General features: G+C 50.3%; 1 protein-coding gene across 1 annotated transcript in view; it reads left to right on the top strand.

The window, feature by feature from the left end:
• The window catches only part of ACER1 (alkaline ceramidase 1), a 19,576-nt gene extending 6,773 nt beyond the window's left edge, over nt 1-12,803 (top strand). Inside the window, exons 2-6 of the mRNA XM_049639735.1 lie at nt 7,676-7,790; nt 7,873-8,014; nt 8,728-8,865; nt 11,694-11,831; nt 12,130-12,803. Of these exons, the coding sequence (XP_049495692.1) occupies nt 7,676-7,790; nt 7,873-8,014; nt 8,728-8,865; nt 11,694-11,831; nt 12,130-12,295 (699 nt within the window). The 3' untranslated portion in view covers nt 12,296-12,803. The remainder of the gene's footprint in view (nt 1-7,675; nt 7,791-7,872; nt 8,015-8,727; nt 8,866-11,693; nt 11,832-12,129) is intronic.
• The last annotated feature ends 694 nt before the right edge of the window (nt 12,804-13,497 follow it).

The raw sequence follows: 13,497 nt of genomic DNA, 5'->3' as shown, positions 1-13,497 counted from the left end.
TTCCTTCTTCCCTTCCTTCCTTCCTTCCTCCCTCCCTTCCTTCCTTCTTCCCTTCCTTCCTTCTTTCCTTCTTCCCTCCCTTCCTTCCTCCTTCCTTCTTTCCTTCCTTCCTCCCTCCTCCTTCCTTCCTTCCTTCCTTATTCCCTCCTCCTTCCTTCCTCCTTTCCTTCCTTCCTCCCTTCCTATTTATTCAGCAAATATTCGCTGAGTTCTTATTCAGAAAGGGAGCAGCTGTGGGGTACTAATAGTAATTAACTCACAGGACCATGGAGAGGACGAAGCAACTGCTGGGCATCCCAAATGCTCGTCCACACAATGGACTACTCAGCCATAAACAGGAGGGAGGCGCTGATGCCACAACATGGATGAACCCTGGAAACAGGACGTGCCGTGAGAAGCCAGCCACCAAAGGCCACGTTTGGTAGGATTCCATCCACGTGAAATGCCCAGAAGAGTCAAATCTGCAGAGCCGAAGGGGCAGATCCGTGGTTGCTGGGGGGCGGGGGGAGGAGGGAGTGCTCATGGATACAGGGTTTCCTTCCGGGGAGGTGAGAATGTTCTAGAACTAGAGAGTGGTGATGGTTGCACAACCTCATGAATAGTAGAGTAAAGCCACAGACTTGCACGCTTTATATATTTATTTTTAAAGGTAATTTATTTATTTCTGAGAGAGAGAGAGAGAGAGAGAGAGCCCATGTGTGTGCGTGCACGAGCTGGGGAGGGGCAGAGAGAGAGGAGAGAGAGCATCCCCAGCAGGTTCCACGCTGCCAGCACAGAGCCCAATGCGGGGCTCGATCTCGTGAACTGTGAAATCATGACCTGAGCTGAAACCAAGAATCGGGTGCTTAACGGACTGAGCCACCCAGGCGCCCCCGGGCTTCACACGTTAGAAGAGCGAATTTAAGCATATGTGATTTATACCTCCATTTGGAAAAAAAAAAAAAAAAAACAGATCTAAAAAAATTTACAGTTCTTGGTACATCCCAAGCATTGAATAAAGTTATTACTATTAGAAGGTAAACATGGCCAGAGATGCGGAAGTGTTAGTGTATTACCTTCGCTTAACAGGTGGCACTTCCCGTATAACCCCCAGAGCAATTCTAAGAAGTAGGGACTCTTTATTCTCCACATTTTACAAGTGGGGGGTAAAGGCTCAGAGAGTGTACGTTTCTTCCCCAGGGTTGCACAGCAGGTAAATAGCACGGGCACAAAAGCTGCGTCTGCCCACCAGGTCCCAGAGTCTCTCACTTAATTAACCACCGCATCGCGAGGCCGCTCAGTTACTGTGTGATTAAGAATTAATTATGTGTTTCTTAATTCATGCAAGTAAGTCCCGTTCAGGGAGGGTCTGTGACTGCTGCTTTAGCTGCACACCCCCAGCCCTGCCCCCACATTCACGCGCATTGTTTGAGTGGATGCGGAGGGGGGTCCTCGACAGGTGACAGAGCCAGGTGTGGGTGGTGGGAGTTTGAGCTTTGGCGGTGGGGAGAAAGAGCTTGGGGGTGTTTCGTTGATGTGATTGATTCGGCAGCTTTTTTTCTTGAGCGCCCGATGGGTGTTGGGGACACAGCCAGGGGTCGAATAGTTGTGTATTGTCCTCACGGAGGTCACCGTCAAGGTTGAATCGGTGGAACCCACAAATGAAACGACGGGTGGGAGAGAAGCCGTTTGTGGGGGGCAGGAGGGGCAGCTTGGGTGGCCAGGGTAAGTGAGAAAGGGGTTCCCCCACTGCCTTTTCCCAAGGCCGAGGTGGGCAGTCAATCCTGGTCTGTCTGCCGCCCTCCCTTCTCCCCGCCTTTCTTCTCTCACTTCCTTCTTCCCTCCCTCTCTTCTCCCCCCCTGCCCTTCCCTCCTTTCCTTCTTCCAGACCTGAGGCACCCAGCCACATCTATTTGCCAGAGACCCTGCAGGGTACCGGTGATCAAAAAAGCAAATTATTCCAGAATCAAAGCAACACAGCAGCCACGATAGCACCCGGGCCAGGCACATGGCTACGTTATTGACGTGTGTTCTCTGCACACATCATTGTCTACAAAAACTTTCTGAGCACCCGCTGTGTGTGAGGCACCGCTCTAGACCGTGGAATTTCACAGCAGTGAGCAAAACTGGCCCCAGAGCCCTTGGTTCTCTAATCCCCACTGCGGCGCTCGGAGGTAGAGAAGGCAAATGAGGCCTGCAATGTGTCCCAAACCCCGACTGGATGCACCCGTGAAGGCAGATTGTGTCTGGGGGCTCCGTTGTGGCATTTGAACAACATAGTAGGTACTGAAGGAATGGCTGGTAAGCAAACAATGAGTGAGTGAGTGAATGAATGAATGAATGAATGAATATGAAGACACCTGCTGGGGCTGGGGCCCAGAGAGTCCAGCTCTTGGTCCTGGGCAGGTGCGTCTCCAGCCTCACAGAGTCTGGGTGGGGCCAGGGGTTGGGAAACGGGCTGGCCCCAGGCAGGGAGGCAGGCCCTGGCAGAGGGCAGTCTCTGATGCTATCAGAGACTCCGGAACCAGTTGGAGCCCATTAATCAGAGGCTCCGCCCATTGCTTTGGCCTCATTCTGCACGCTCGGGGGCGTTCTCGGAAACTTCAGTCTTGGGTTCTGCTGGCCCCCAAACCTGGAGCAAGGAAACCAAGGATAAGCCTGTTACTATTATCTCCCACAACAACGACAGCCGCAGCAGGCCCTTGCTCTTCATCGAGCTAGGACCACATCCCTGGCAATGCAGTCTTTCGGTGCCTGGCCTCACACGTCCCCCTCCAACAGCTTCCACAGTAGCGTTCATTATGCTCCCCCATTTTACTGATGCAGGAAAGGGAAACCCAGAGACATTACGTCACGCAGCCAGGGAGCAGGGACGCTCCCTCTTAATCATTGCCACCCGTCTAGGCCTCTTGTCTCTTAAGGCAGGGGGTAAAAGCAAACTCTGGAGTCCCCCAGAGCTGTGAGACCTCAGGGAAGTCACTCCACCTCTCTGAGGTCCAGTTTTCTCATTGCCAGAAAAAGAACTAGAAAGCCACACGTTGGGGGGATGGGGAGGCGGAGCAGGGGGATGCGAGGATTAAAAGCAATGTCTACAAAACCATGATGTCAACAGGTGAGAAAGTGACAGTCCTAACGCCTTCCATCCAGAATGTTCCAGGCACAAGACATTCTTCTGCCAAGTGTTTTCACGTATGTGACTGGTGATCCGTGTAAACCTGTTTTGAGGTCCAGTCAACAGGAAATATTTCCTGACTGGGGAGGACACAGCCCCTGTTCTGAGAGCCGTCTAGTGGGACAGCGAGACAGTTCCAGACTGGCGGACAAACGTTAGGACAGAGGGACATAGCACAGCGGGAGGCCACCTGACCCTGCCTTGGGGAATTGGGAAGGCTTTATCGGAAAGTGATGCCCAGGTGACAGGTGGAGGTGGAGTTGGCCTGGCCAAGAGGGGTAAGTGGGGACAAGGGATGTTCCAGGCAGTACGGACGGCACGTGCAAACTTCTGGAGGTTAAGGGGTGAGAGAAAGCATGGCTCATTTGGAAGAAGTGGGTCATCCCTCACACCTAGATGATGAAGTTGAAGGTGGAGAGAGATGAGTCATGGAGGGAGTTTGTAAGTCAAGTTTAACAGTTTGCATTTTATTTATGGGAGTCACAGATGTGTTTTAAATGGAGGGTTTAGAGTTTGGGAAACTGGTTGGTTCAGCATCTCTGGCCACGCTCGATACACCCTAAGGGCTGGTGTTTGAAGGCAGAGGGAACGTAGGATTTGTTTGGGATTTTGCCCGTATTCAGTATCCATGGCCCCATTTTCCCTATGACCCCCTAGCTGCCCTTCTCCAACTGGTTATGGTCTCAGTGGGGTGGTCAGTCAAGGAGCTCCCCCTCCTCTGGCCAAGGGTGGGTGTGGTCTCGGCAACATTCCAGAATTTGATGAATCTCGGGCCCGGATAGAACAGCTACAAAGTTGCCCAAAAGCTGCCTCCTGAAGAGACTGTCCATTCAGGGCTCAGAGCTGTTGTGGTTTCTGGTTTTCCTTGTCTTCCGCAATTCTTTTGATTAATGAGTTCGCCATAATAAATGACTGAATGATAACTAATTTAATGAGTAATTACATACACACATATTTATATTTGTGGTAAAAGTTCACCAAATTCATTTCCTGTTGCTTGCTACCAAAGAACCCTAGCTAATATACCAATGGTGATGATTTTGCTGGATTGAAGAAATAGAAAGCTAGCTTAAGCAAAAAAAAAAAAACCCAAAAACCCAAAGAGGAAAAATGCATTGGCTAGGTACTGGGGTATCTCAAAATGGAAAGATGAGTTGCTTGGGAAGGCTGGGATCCAAGGCAGGTCTGGAGGATTTAGCTCAAAGGCAGACTCCCCGTGGCCTCAGTCTTTTCTGTTTGTGGTGGCAAGACGGCTGACATATCTTAAACATCGAGACGATATCCCCAGATCTTAGGGAACTGAAAATGGCGTGACACAATCTTGGTGATTCCCAGGCTTTGCGTTAGCTCCAAGTTTCAAATTCCCAAGAAAATCTGATTGGCCCAGTTTGGGATAGGCGTCTACTCCAGTGGGGGGAGGGGGGGCAGGGCTCACGATTCAGACACACCAAGTGTGTAGTCATTGTGAGCTAGGTGGCCATGCCAGACATGTGTTTGACTTGTCCGTTGGTGGGCATCAGACACCTTGGCGTGGAAAACAAGGACATGGAAAACGAGTGGAACCAGACCAGTTCCACTCGTGCCAAACCAGTTTTCCAAGGGTCCTCATGGTGGCTTTTGAGCTGGTTTGCCATCACCCAAGGAGAGCCATGGGCTTCCCTAGAATCAGAAGGACGCCTGCCTTGGGACACCTGCCTAGTGCCCAGGACCTAGGCTCCTAGAGGGTGGCCTTGGACCAGGTAAATCATTTCCCTATACCCACCACCACGCTCTGTAGTTTTTTTTATTGAAGTGTAGTTGACACACAATATTATATTAGTTTTATTTGTCAATTACATATGTTCCACAATGCTCACCACGGTGAGTATAGTTACCGTCTGTCACAACGCAAGGTCATTACAATATTCTTGACTATACTCCCTGTGCTGTACTTTTCAGCCCTGTGACTTATTTATTTTGCAACTGGAAGCTTGTATCTCTTCGCATAATCTGCCTACCCCTCCCCCCCTCCCCTCTGGCAACACCCAGATCCTTCTCTGTATTTATGAATTTGTTCTCTTTGTTTGTTTGTTCGTTTGTTTTTAAGATTCCACATAAAAGTGAAATCACACAGCATTTGTCTTTCTCTGTCTTATTGAACTTAGCATGATACTCTCTAGGTCCATCCATTTGTCACAAATGGCAAGATTTTATGCTATTTTACAGCTGAGTAGTATTCCGATGTATGTATAGACCACATCTTCTTTATAGGTTTTAAAGATTTTGGGGGTGCCTGGGTGGCTCAGTCGGTTAAGTGTCCAACTTCAGCTCAGGTCATGATCTCACAGTTGGTGGGTTCGAGTCCTGCGTCAAGCTCTGGGCTGACAGCTCAGAGCCTGGAGCCTGCTTCGGATTCTGTGTCTCCCTCTCTTCCAAATTAGCGTTTTTGTGTTTTGGGGCGTAAACGCTCAGCAGCAAAATAACCGCTCATGTGGTATTTCTATTTTTAATTTTTTGAGGGGCCTCCACAGCGGCTGCACAATTTGCTTTCCCACCCACAGTGCACAAGGGTTTCCCTTTCTCCACATCCTCCCCGACATTTGTTATTTCTTCTTCTTCCCTTGTTTAATACTCGCCATTCTGACTGGTGTGGGGTGATAGCTCATTGCTTTTGACTTGCGCCCTAGTCTTCAGGACGTTGAGAAATAACGGAGTGCCCTAGTTAACAGGGCACTGTTTCTTCACTTTCTAAGATGGGATTCAGGCAACGAAAGAGACCTTTACAAGAGGAAGATTTTATTGGGGAGAGAAGGCTGCAAATGAGTGAGCAAGCAGGCTGACCTCACGTTTTTTTCTTTTCTTTTCTTTTTTTAATATGTTTTTTATTTATTTTTGAGACAGAGAAAGACAGAGCATGAGCAGGGGAGGACCAGAGAGAGGGAGAGACACAGAAGCTGAAGCAGGCTCCAGGCTCCGAGCTGTCAGCACAGAGCCTGATGCGGGGCTTGAACCCACGGACCGTGAGATCATGGCCTGAGTGGATGTCTGACGCTCAACCGACTGAGTCATCCACGCACCCCCCCCCTTTTTTTTTTAATATATGTGAGAACACCTTTTTTCTGAGCTCGTGTGAGATACTCTCTGTGGCCCAGACATATCTGGGGGAAACTTTGAGGGGCATTGAAGTCCTGTATCAGCAGTCAGGGACTCTGAACCCTTGGAATTCTGGTGCAAACGTTCTTGTCACCTTAATTGTACTCATAGACTAGTGAGACCTGGGGACCTCTGGGTCAAGGACACAAAGAGGGAGCGATAATGCAGATGTCAGAAATGCAGACATGGAAGGTTAGAACATTGATTTTACCTCCTCCTAGTTAGTGGGTGGGGGGAGTGTGGATCCAATCCCACGTCACTTGGACCCAGAATCCCAGGAACTGGTATTCTTTGGTTTCAAATGAAACAGCCCACTAAAAACAGCTTAGCTAGAAAGGATCATATCTGATTATTTTTTTGAAATGGAAGTCTGGAGGTAGATGGTTCTGGAATAGCTGAATTCAGCAACTCGACGTTATCAAGCCCTTTGGCTCTGCCATTCACAGGGAAATGGTTCTCAAAACAGCGTCCAGGGACACTGTGGGGTCTCTAGAGCTTTCAGAGGTTCCTCGAGATGAAAATTATTTTCATAATAACATGAAGATTTTATCTGCCTTTTTCACTCTAATTTTCTCACCAGGGTACCATAGAATCTTCTAGGGGCTTTGTGATGAGTGATGACCTCATCTCTCAGATGGCCAAGGGAATGTGTGCTGGTGTAGTCCTGCATTTTGAAAATTTCTCAGTTTCACTTTCTAATGTTTATTTATTTATTTTTTGACAGAGAGAGAGAGAGAGAGAGAGAATGAGCGGGGGAGGGGCAGAGAGAAAGGGAGACACAGAATCTGAAGCAGGCTCCAGGCTCTGAGCTGTCAGCACAGAGCCCGATGTGGGGCTCAAACCCACACACCGTGAGATCATGACGTGAGCCGAAGTCGGACACTTAACTGACTGAGCCACCCAGGCGCCCCCCTCAGTTTCACTTTCTAATACAATCAGAAATCAGTAAATCCTGATAAATGTAGCTCACATTAATGAAAAAAAAAAAGTAATAGATTCATTTGCATTCGTATCCCATTGGTCAGACCAAGTCACAAGGGCTCAGCGAGTTGCAAGGAAGGCTGGGAAATGTAGTCTTTAGTTGCGCCGCTGTGTCTTAAAGTTGGGGATCTTATTTCTAGAAGGAAAAGGGGGAGAATGTATGCTGCAGAAAGTCAGCAGATAGACTTTGCCACATTCGTTGAGTGAATGAGTGAATGAACTCATAGAAAAACAGACGGAGTGACGAATGTACTGATGACTGGTTGACTGCCAATATCAACCGACCGATTGCCAGAGTCTGGGTTCCTTAACTGCCTGAAAGAGGGCAGATGACCAATGGCTAAGGACTGAGGGTTTCCTCCTCTGCCTCCGCTTCTGACGACCCCCTCCCCACGTCCTCCTCTTTTCCAGTTCAGCAATGTCACCTTCTTCATCTTTGGGCCTCTCATGATGTTTCTGATGTACCCCTATGCCCAGAAACGCTCCCGCTGCATTTATATCACTTGGATCCTCTTTATGGTCATAGGTAGGTGGGGGTCTGTGACACTGGGGTGGCAGGGGTTGGGGGGACAGCCCTCTTGACCACCTACCTTTGTCTCTTGCTCCAGGCCTATTCTCCATGTATTTCCACATGACGCTTAGCCTCCTGGGCCAGCTGCTGGATGAGATTGCTATCCTGTGGCTGCTGGCCAGTAGTTACAGCATATGGATGCCTCGCTGTTACTTCCCCACTTTCCTAGGAGAGAACAGGTGGGGCTGGGGCTGGTCCTCTGTGGGTCCCATCAGAGCCCATCTGAGTTCCTTGGAATCCCTCCCCCGACCAGCCGGATCAGGGCTTTCTCCCGACCTTATCTGACTTAACTCCTCCTCTGGAAATCCTCCCCTGATCCTACCTGGATAGTTTGGTACCTTCTCCAGAATGTGTCTAAACCCACCAAACCCATACTTAAGCTTACCTGGGCCCCAGGGACCTCTCCCATGAGCCTATCACCTGGGCTCCCTGGAACTTTCCTTGGATCCTCCTGGGCCCCTCTCTTGACCCGAGACCCCTCTGAATCTCTCTCCTGATGCTATTTGACCCACCTGAGGCTCCCTGGACCCCTCTTCTGATAGTGTCTGGGACCAACGTAATTCCTTCCTTAATCCTACCTGACTTCCCTTAACCCCTTGTCTGGCCTGGGCCCTGGCACTCTCTGCTGAGCTGACTAAGCCCTTTGAGCTTCCCTGAGACCCTCTCGTCACCCTATCCACCCCCTTCAGACCCTGCCTCGACCCTTCTTGGGACCCTCTGCTGAGCCCACCTGGGAGCCTCAAGATCTTTTTCTGAGTTCAGTTGGGCTCCCTAGAACCCCTTCCCTTTACTCATCTACCTCTGCCGCAAGATCTCCTGACCCTGCCTAACCCCCCCCCCCCCGCCAGACCCTTCCAGTCACCCTCCCACAGCTGGGTCCTTCTTCCCTCAGGCCCCGGTTCACCTGTCTGGTCCTCATCACCACGGTGGTCAGCACCTTCCTGTCCTTCCTGAGACCTGTGATCAACGCATACGCTCTCAACAGCATCGCTGTGCACATCCTCTACATCGTGTTCCAGGAGTATAAGAAGTGGGTAGTGGCCACAGGTGCCTGCCCGGGGAGGTGGCTCCCATCACCCTCCAGGCACCCCCTCCCCCTCTGCTTACTCATTGAGTCCCAGCCCCAGAGTGCTCATCGACTCCAGGCTCAAGGAGAGGATATGCTTTCCCCAAGATCATCTACTAACAAGGAGTACTGTTGGGACTGGAACCTAAGGCTGTCTGATAGCAGAACTTGTCCTTTGCATCATGAAAACCCCAAACATACGTACAAGCAGAGACTATTGCACCATAAACCTCCGTGTGCCCACTAACCAGCCTCGACAACTGTCAGCGTTTGCGTTATGCATTCCCCCAGATTCCATACACTGGCACCTATGAACTTTTCAGGATTTAACCCTCCTAATTAAGAGGTTTTTTTTTTTTTTAACCCATACTAGACCTTGACAGGATAGAGGTGGGGGGGGGACTCTCAAATGGGGCAATTTGAGGAGAGCTGAATAAAAGGCTTATTTACAAAGGAGATGGCAGGTGTAGGAAAATCACCAGGGAATTTAGAACCCCTGTGCTAATAAGCGTGGGCTCCTATGACCATCAGGATACCTGGGTGGGGGTAATGGGAGGGAGTGATTACAAGAGTCTGGAAGGAGAGAGCCCTGCGGAGAGGGCCTCCTTAGCAAGAAATGTCACCTCCAGTTGCTGGTTGCAGCTAGCCTGAGTCAACCCCACATGGAGGAGGCCAGAGAAACAAATATTCTAACTGTACTCTCCCCGTATCCTTTGGTTTCTTGCTGGGGGTGCTCCATTGGCCAACCCAGCTGGAAACCACTGGCTACTCCAACTGGAAACCATTGGCCAACTCAACTGGAAGCCATTAGCTAATCTAACTGGAAGCGTTCAGTCCACACAACTCAGCATCCCACCTCCCTGGGGCATAGGGCAGACCGGAGAGCGTCAGGGAAGGATCTAGAGGGACAAATGTTAGATATGGCGCACACAGTGCTAACCAAGTTGACAATACCCAGATTGAAGTGATGTTGCCTCAGTTTCTCAAGATGTCTTCTTACAACTAGTCATGTTGAAAGCGGGATGCAAACACAGTCTCTTAGGTTTTCTTTATATCATAGCAGTCTCTGCCTCCCTCCCCTGTCTTCCTGCCTCTGATTTGATAACAGAAAAACTTCATCATTTTGTCCTGTAGAATATTCTAGATGTAGCTGTCTGCTTCCTGTGTGGTGTCTTTCGTTGTGTTTATAGATACAGATATAGAATAGATATAGATATAGATATATAGATAGATATAGACACATATTTGGTATTTCCTGAAAATTAACATTTAGATCTGGATTTAGGTTTACATGTTTTTAGGCTAGAATGTGTCATGTGTGGTTCTGGGTGCTTCTTTTTCCATCCCATTAGGCCCCCATAATGAGTGGTTATTCCACATCTAGTGCTATTAAGATTGATCAGGCCCATAATTCCTCCTGCAGTGATTATCTGGAGTTCCTCCATTAAGAAGGACTTTCACTCATCAACCTTGAAATACGCTTTGCACAGGAATGATAGGACTGATCATTGAGTGTTTCCTTTAACTGCTCCATTTCTAGCGTAATGAGTTGGGGCCTTACCTGAGTAGGGACCCCGGAAAGTTTTTAAAAAGTATTATTATGAACGCACGGATGTTTACGTCCTAGAGGTGTTCCGATCCATTGCAATCACCGTGCTGTATTTTTAACTTTTTATTTTGAAGTGATTGCAGACTCCTGGCAAGTTTCAAAAATAGTACAGAGTTTTGTGTCTCCTTTCCCCCAGCTCCCCCCAGCCTCTCCAATGGAGTGTCTTGTGTAACCATAGTACAGCCTCAAAAGGAGGAAATTGACGATGGTATTAACTGGACCTCAGACTCTGTTCAGATTTCGCCAGTGCTTCCTCACTGTTCTTTTTCTCGTGTGACGTTCACACTGTCCCGTTTTAGACTAGGGGGCAGGGCCCGCACTGTAAACCATAAAGGAGTCGTTGCCTCATCACATTCCCTCATATGCTCTTTCCTGAAGGACACGGAGACAGCTTTGCTGCTGGGGAAACAGATTCTGAGCATGAGTCGTCCCAAGAGACGTGGCCTCCAGGGAATTTACCCTCCCACATATGGACATGCACGTTCTCATAGCCACACGGACAGGAATTCTCCTGCGCTGACTCACGGTTGTGCACACACACAGAGCCCCAAACTCACAAACAGGGAAGGGCTAGTTGATTAAGAAGTCTGCAGTCTGCAAGCCTGGCTCAGACCCCAGCTCCACTTGCTGGCTGTGTAACCTTGGGTGCGGTTAGAGCGATACCTTAACCTCGCACACCTGCTCTCTCGTCTACAAAACGAGAATCATAACGTTGCTGTCGGGGCCGAGTTTTGATCTGAAGGACTTTTATTATTGTTTTTTAAGTCTATTTATGTTGTGTGTGACAGGCAGAGAAAGAGCGTGCGTGCAGGAGAGCTCGGGAGGGGCAGAGAGAGGGAGGGAGGGACAATCCCAGGCAGGATCTGCACTGTCAGCACAGGGCCCGATGTGGGGCTTGAACTCACGAACCGTGACAGCATGACCCGGGATGAAATCAAGAGTCAGAAGCTTAACCAACTGAGGCACCCAGGCGCCCCTGACCCGAAGGACTTTCAGAACTGTACCTGGCATCCTATAAGTGCTCAGCAAACGTTAACAACAAGCACAAATTGGGCCCCCTCCCCCTTGTACTCTTGGTCATTCCCTGCTCCCGGCCTCATCTCCTTGGATGGAGGAATTTCCCATCAGCCCCTCAGGCTCTGCTATCTGAGCCAGGCTCTGATCTTCCTCCTTCTCTCCCTAGGACCAACAACAAGGAGCTTCGGCACATAATGGAGATGTCTGTAGTGTTATGGGCTTTCGCGCTGACCAGCTGGATCAGCGACCGCTTGCTTTGCAGTTTCTGGCAACGGATTAACTTCTTTTACCTGCACAGCATCTGGTAAGGACCTGCCCTGGAGGTACGGAGCCCCAGAACCAGAAAATCTCAAGATGCCAGAGCTTGGAGCAGGAGCCTGGGGGCAGAGAGGGGAGGCACGGATACTGGGAGTGCCTGTGTGTGTGTGGGGGGGGAGGGGGTGCTGGTTTCAGTCAAGGGTCAAGTCCAGAAGGTCCCTTTGGAAGGTCAGAACCCGTGAGAGGTCAGGACCCATGAGAAGTAAGGAGAGAAGCAAGGAGGGGGCATCGGGCTAGCTCGGGGACATCCTGTGCCCTCACCACCTCCTCCCTGCACCCCACAGGCATGTGCTTATCAGCATCACCTTCCCTTATGGCATGGTTACCATGGCCTTGGTGGACGCCAGGTATGAGATGCCAGGTCACACCCTCAAAGTCCGCTACTGGCCTCGGGACACGTGGCCCGTGGGGCTCCCCTACGTGGAAGTCCGTGATGACAAGAACTGCTGATGTCTGCCAGCTTCTTGACCAGCCAACCACCTGCCAAGTCAAGTCCCCAGTGTCTTGAGGAAGGAGGACTGGATCAGGAGTCTGAGAGACACTCACGGTTCTTTCCTCCAGCTCCCTTTCCCCTTCCTCCTCGTCCTGCACGGCCCCACCCCAAGACAGGGGACCTCGCGACCCTTCCGTGCAGTAGTCTGATGACCTGGGGGAGCTGCCCGGCATAGGTCCACTCCACGACCCGCCCTTATTCTCTTTCAGTTCCTCTTTTCTGTTCACTTTGTGAGGCTGGGTCACCACGGGCTGCGATCACCCGGCATCCACTGCGAACGGCCTCAGGCTGGGGCTTGGTCCCCGGGCATCTCATAGATAGCGGTGGTCACTGCTGGACCTGTCCTTGGCCATGCAATGAGCTCACGGTTTGTGAGTTCGAGCCCCGCGTCGGGCTCTGTGCTGACAGCTCGGAGCCTGTTTCCGATTCTGCGTCTCCCTCTCTCTCTGCCCCTCCCCCGCTCATGCTCTGTCTCTCAAAAATAAATAAACATTTAAAAGAAATATAAAGAGCACCAGGCTCGGCGTCGGGCAGAGCTAAGCTTGAATCCTGCTCCGTGATTTCCTAGTTGTCTCATCTGGGGGAAGTGATTTTTCCTACCTTTGAAACGGAAGCATCTTGTCTGTAGTATGAAAATGTGCTTTGCATCTGTTTTCCCGTTCATTCATTCACCTCTTCGACAAATGCGCGTGGAGTTGGACAGATGCTTTATGTCTGACAATACCCATTGCTGATACCAGACAGCAAAGACATACGATGTCCCTGCTGTCACGCGGAGACACCTGTTGGACAAATACAAAGACACAGAAGGCATTTCCAGACACTAATGAGTGCTGCCACGGGGATGAAGCAGGTGATGTTTCAGAGAATCGTGAGGTGGGGAAGCAGCCCTTTCAAGTGGGTGCTCGGGGTGGGGGTGGGGGGGTGCGCTTTCCGGATGAACTTCCATGACCAGAGGAGACCAGCCATCCTGGAGAACTTGGCAAGGCCGTGCTGGGGAGAGAGAATGGCAGGTGTCTGACTGCCGGGGTGTGGATGAACTGGAGGTTAGGAAATGGCAAGAAATTCGTAACCGGAGGGCCCGGGCTGGGTTTGGTACCCATGGGCCACTTGACATTCTTCGCAAAGGAAGATTGTCTGGCATCTAGGCCATCACTCA

This window comes from Panthera uncia, chromosome A2 (assembly GCF_023721935.1).
Source record: "Panthera uncia isolate 11264 chromosome A2, Puncia_PCG_1.0, whole genome shotgun sequence".
Classification (NCBI taxonomy): domain Eukaryota; kingdom Metazoa; phylum Chordata; class Mammalia; order Carnivora; family Felidae; genus Panthera; species Panthera uncia.
This window is presented reverse-complemented; position numbering and strand designations above follow the sequence as displayed.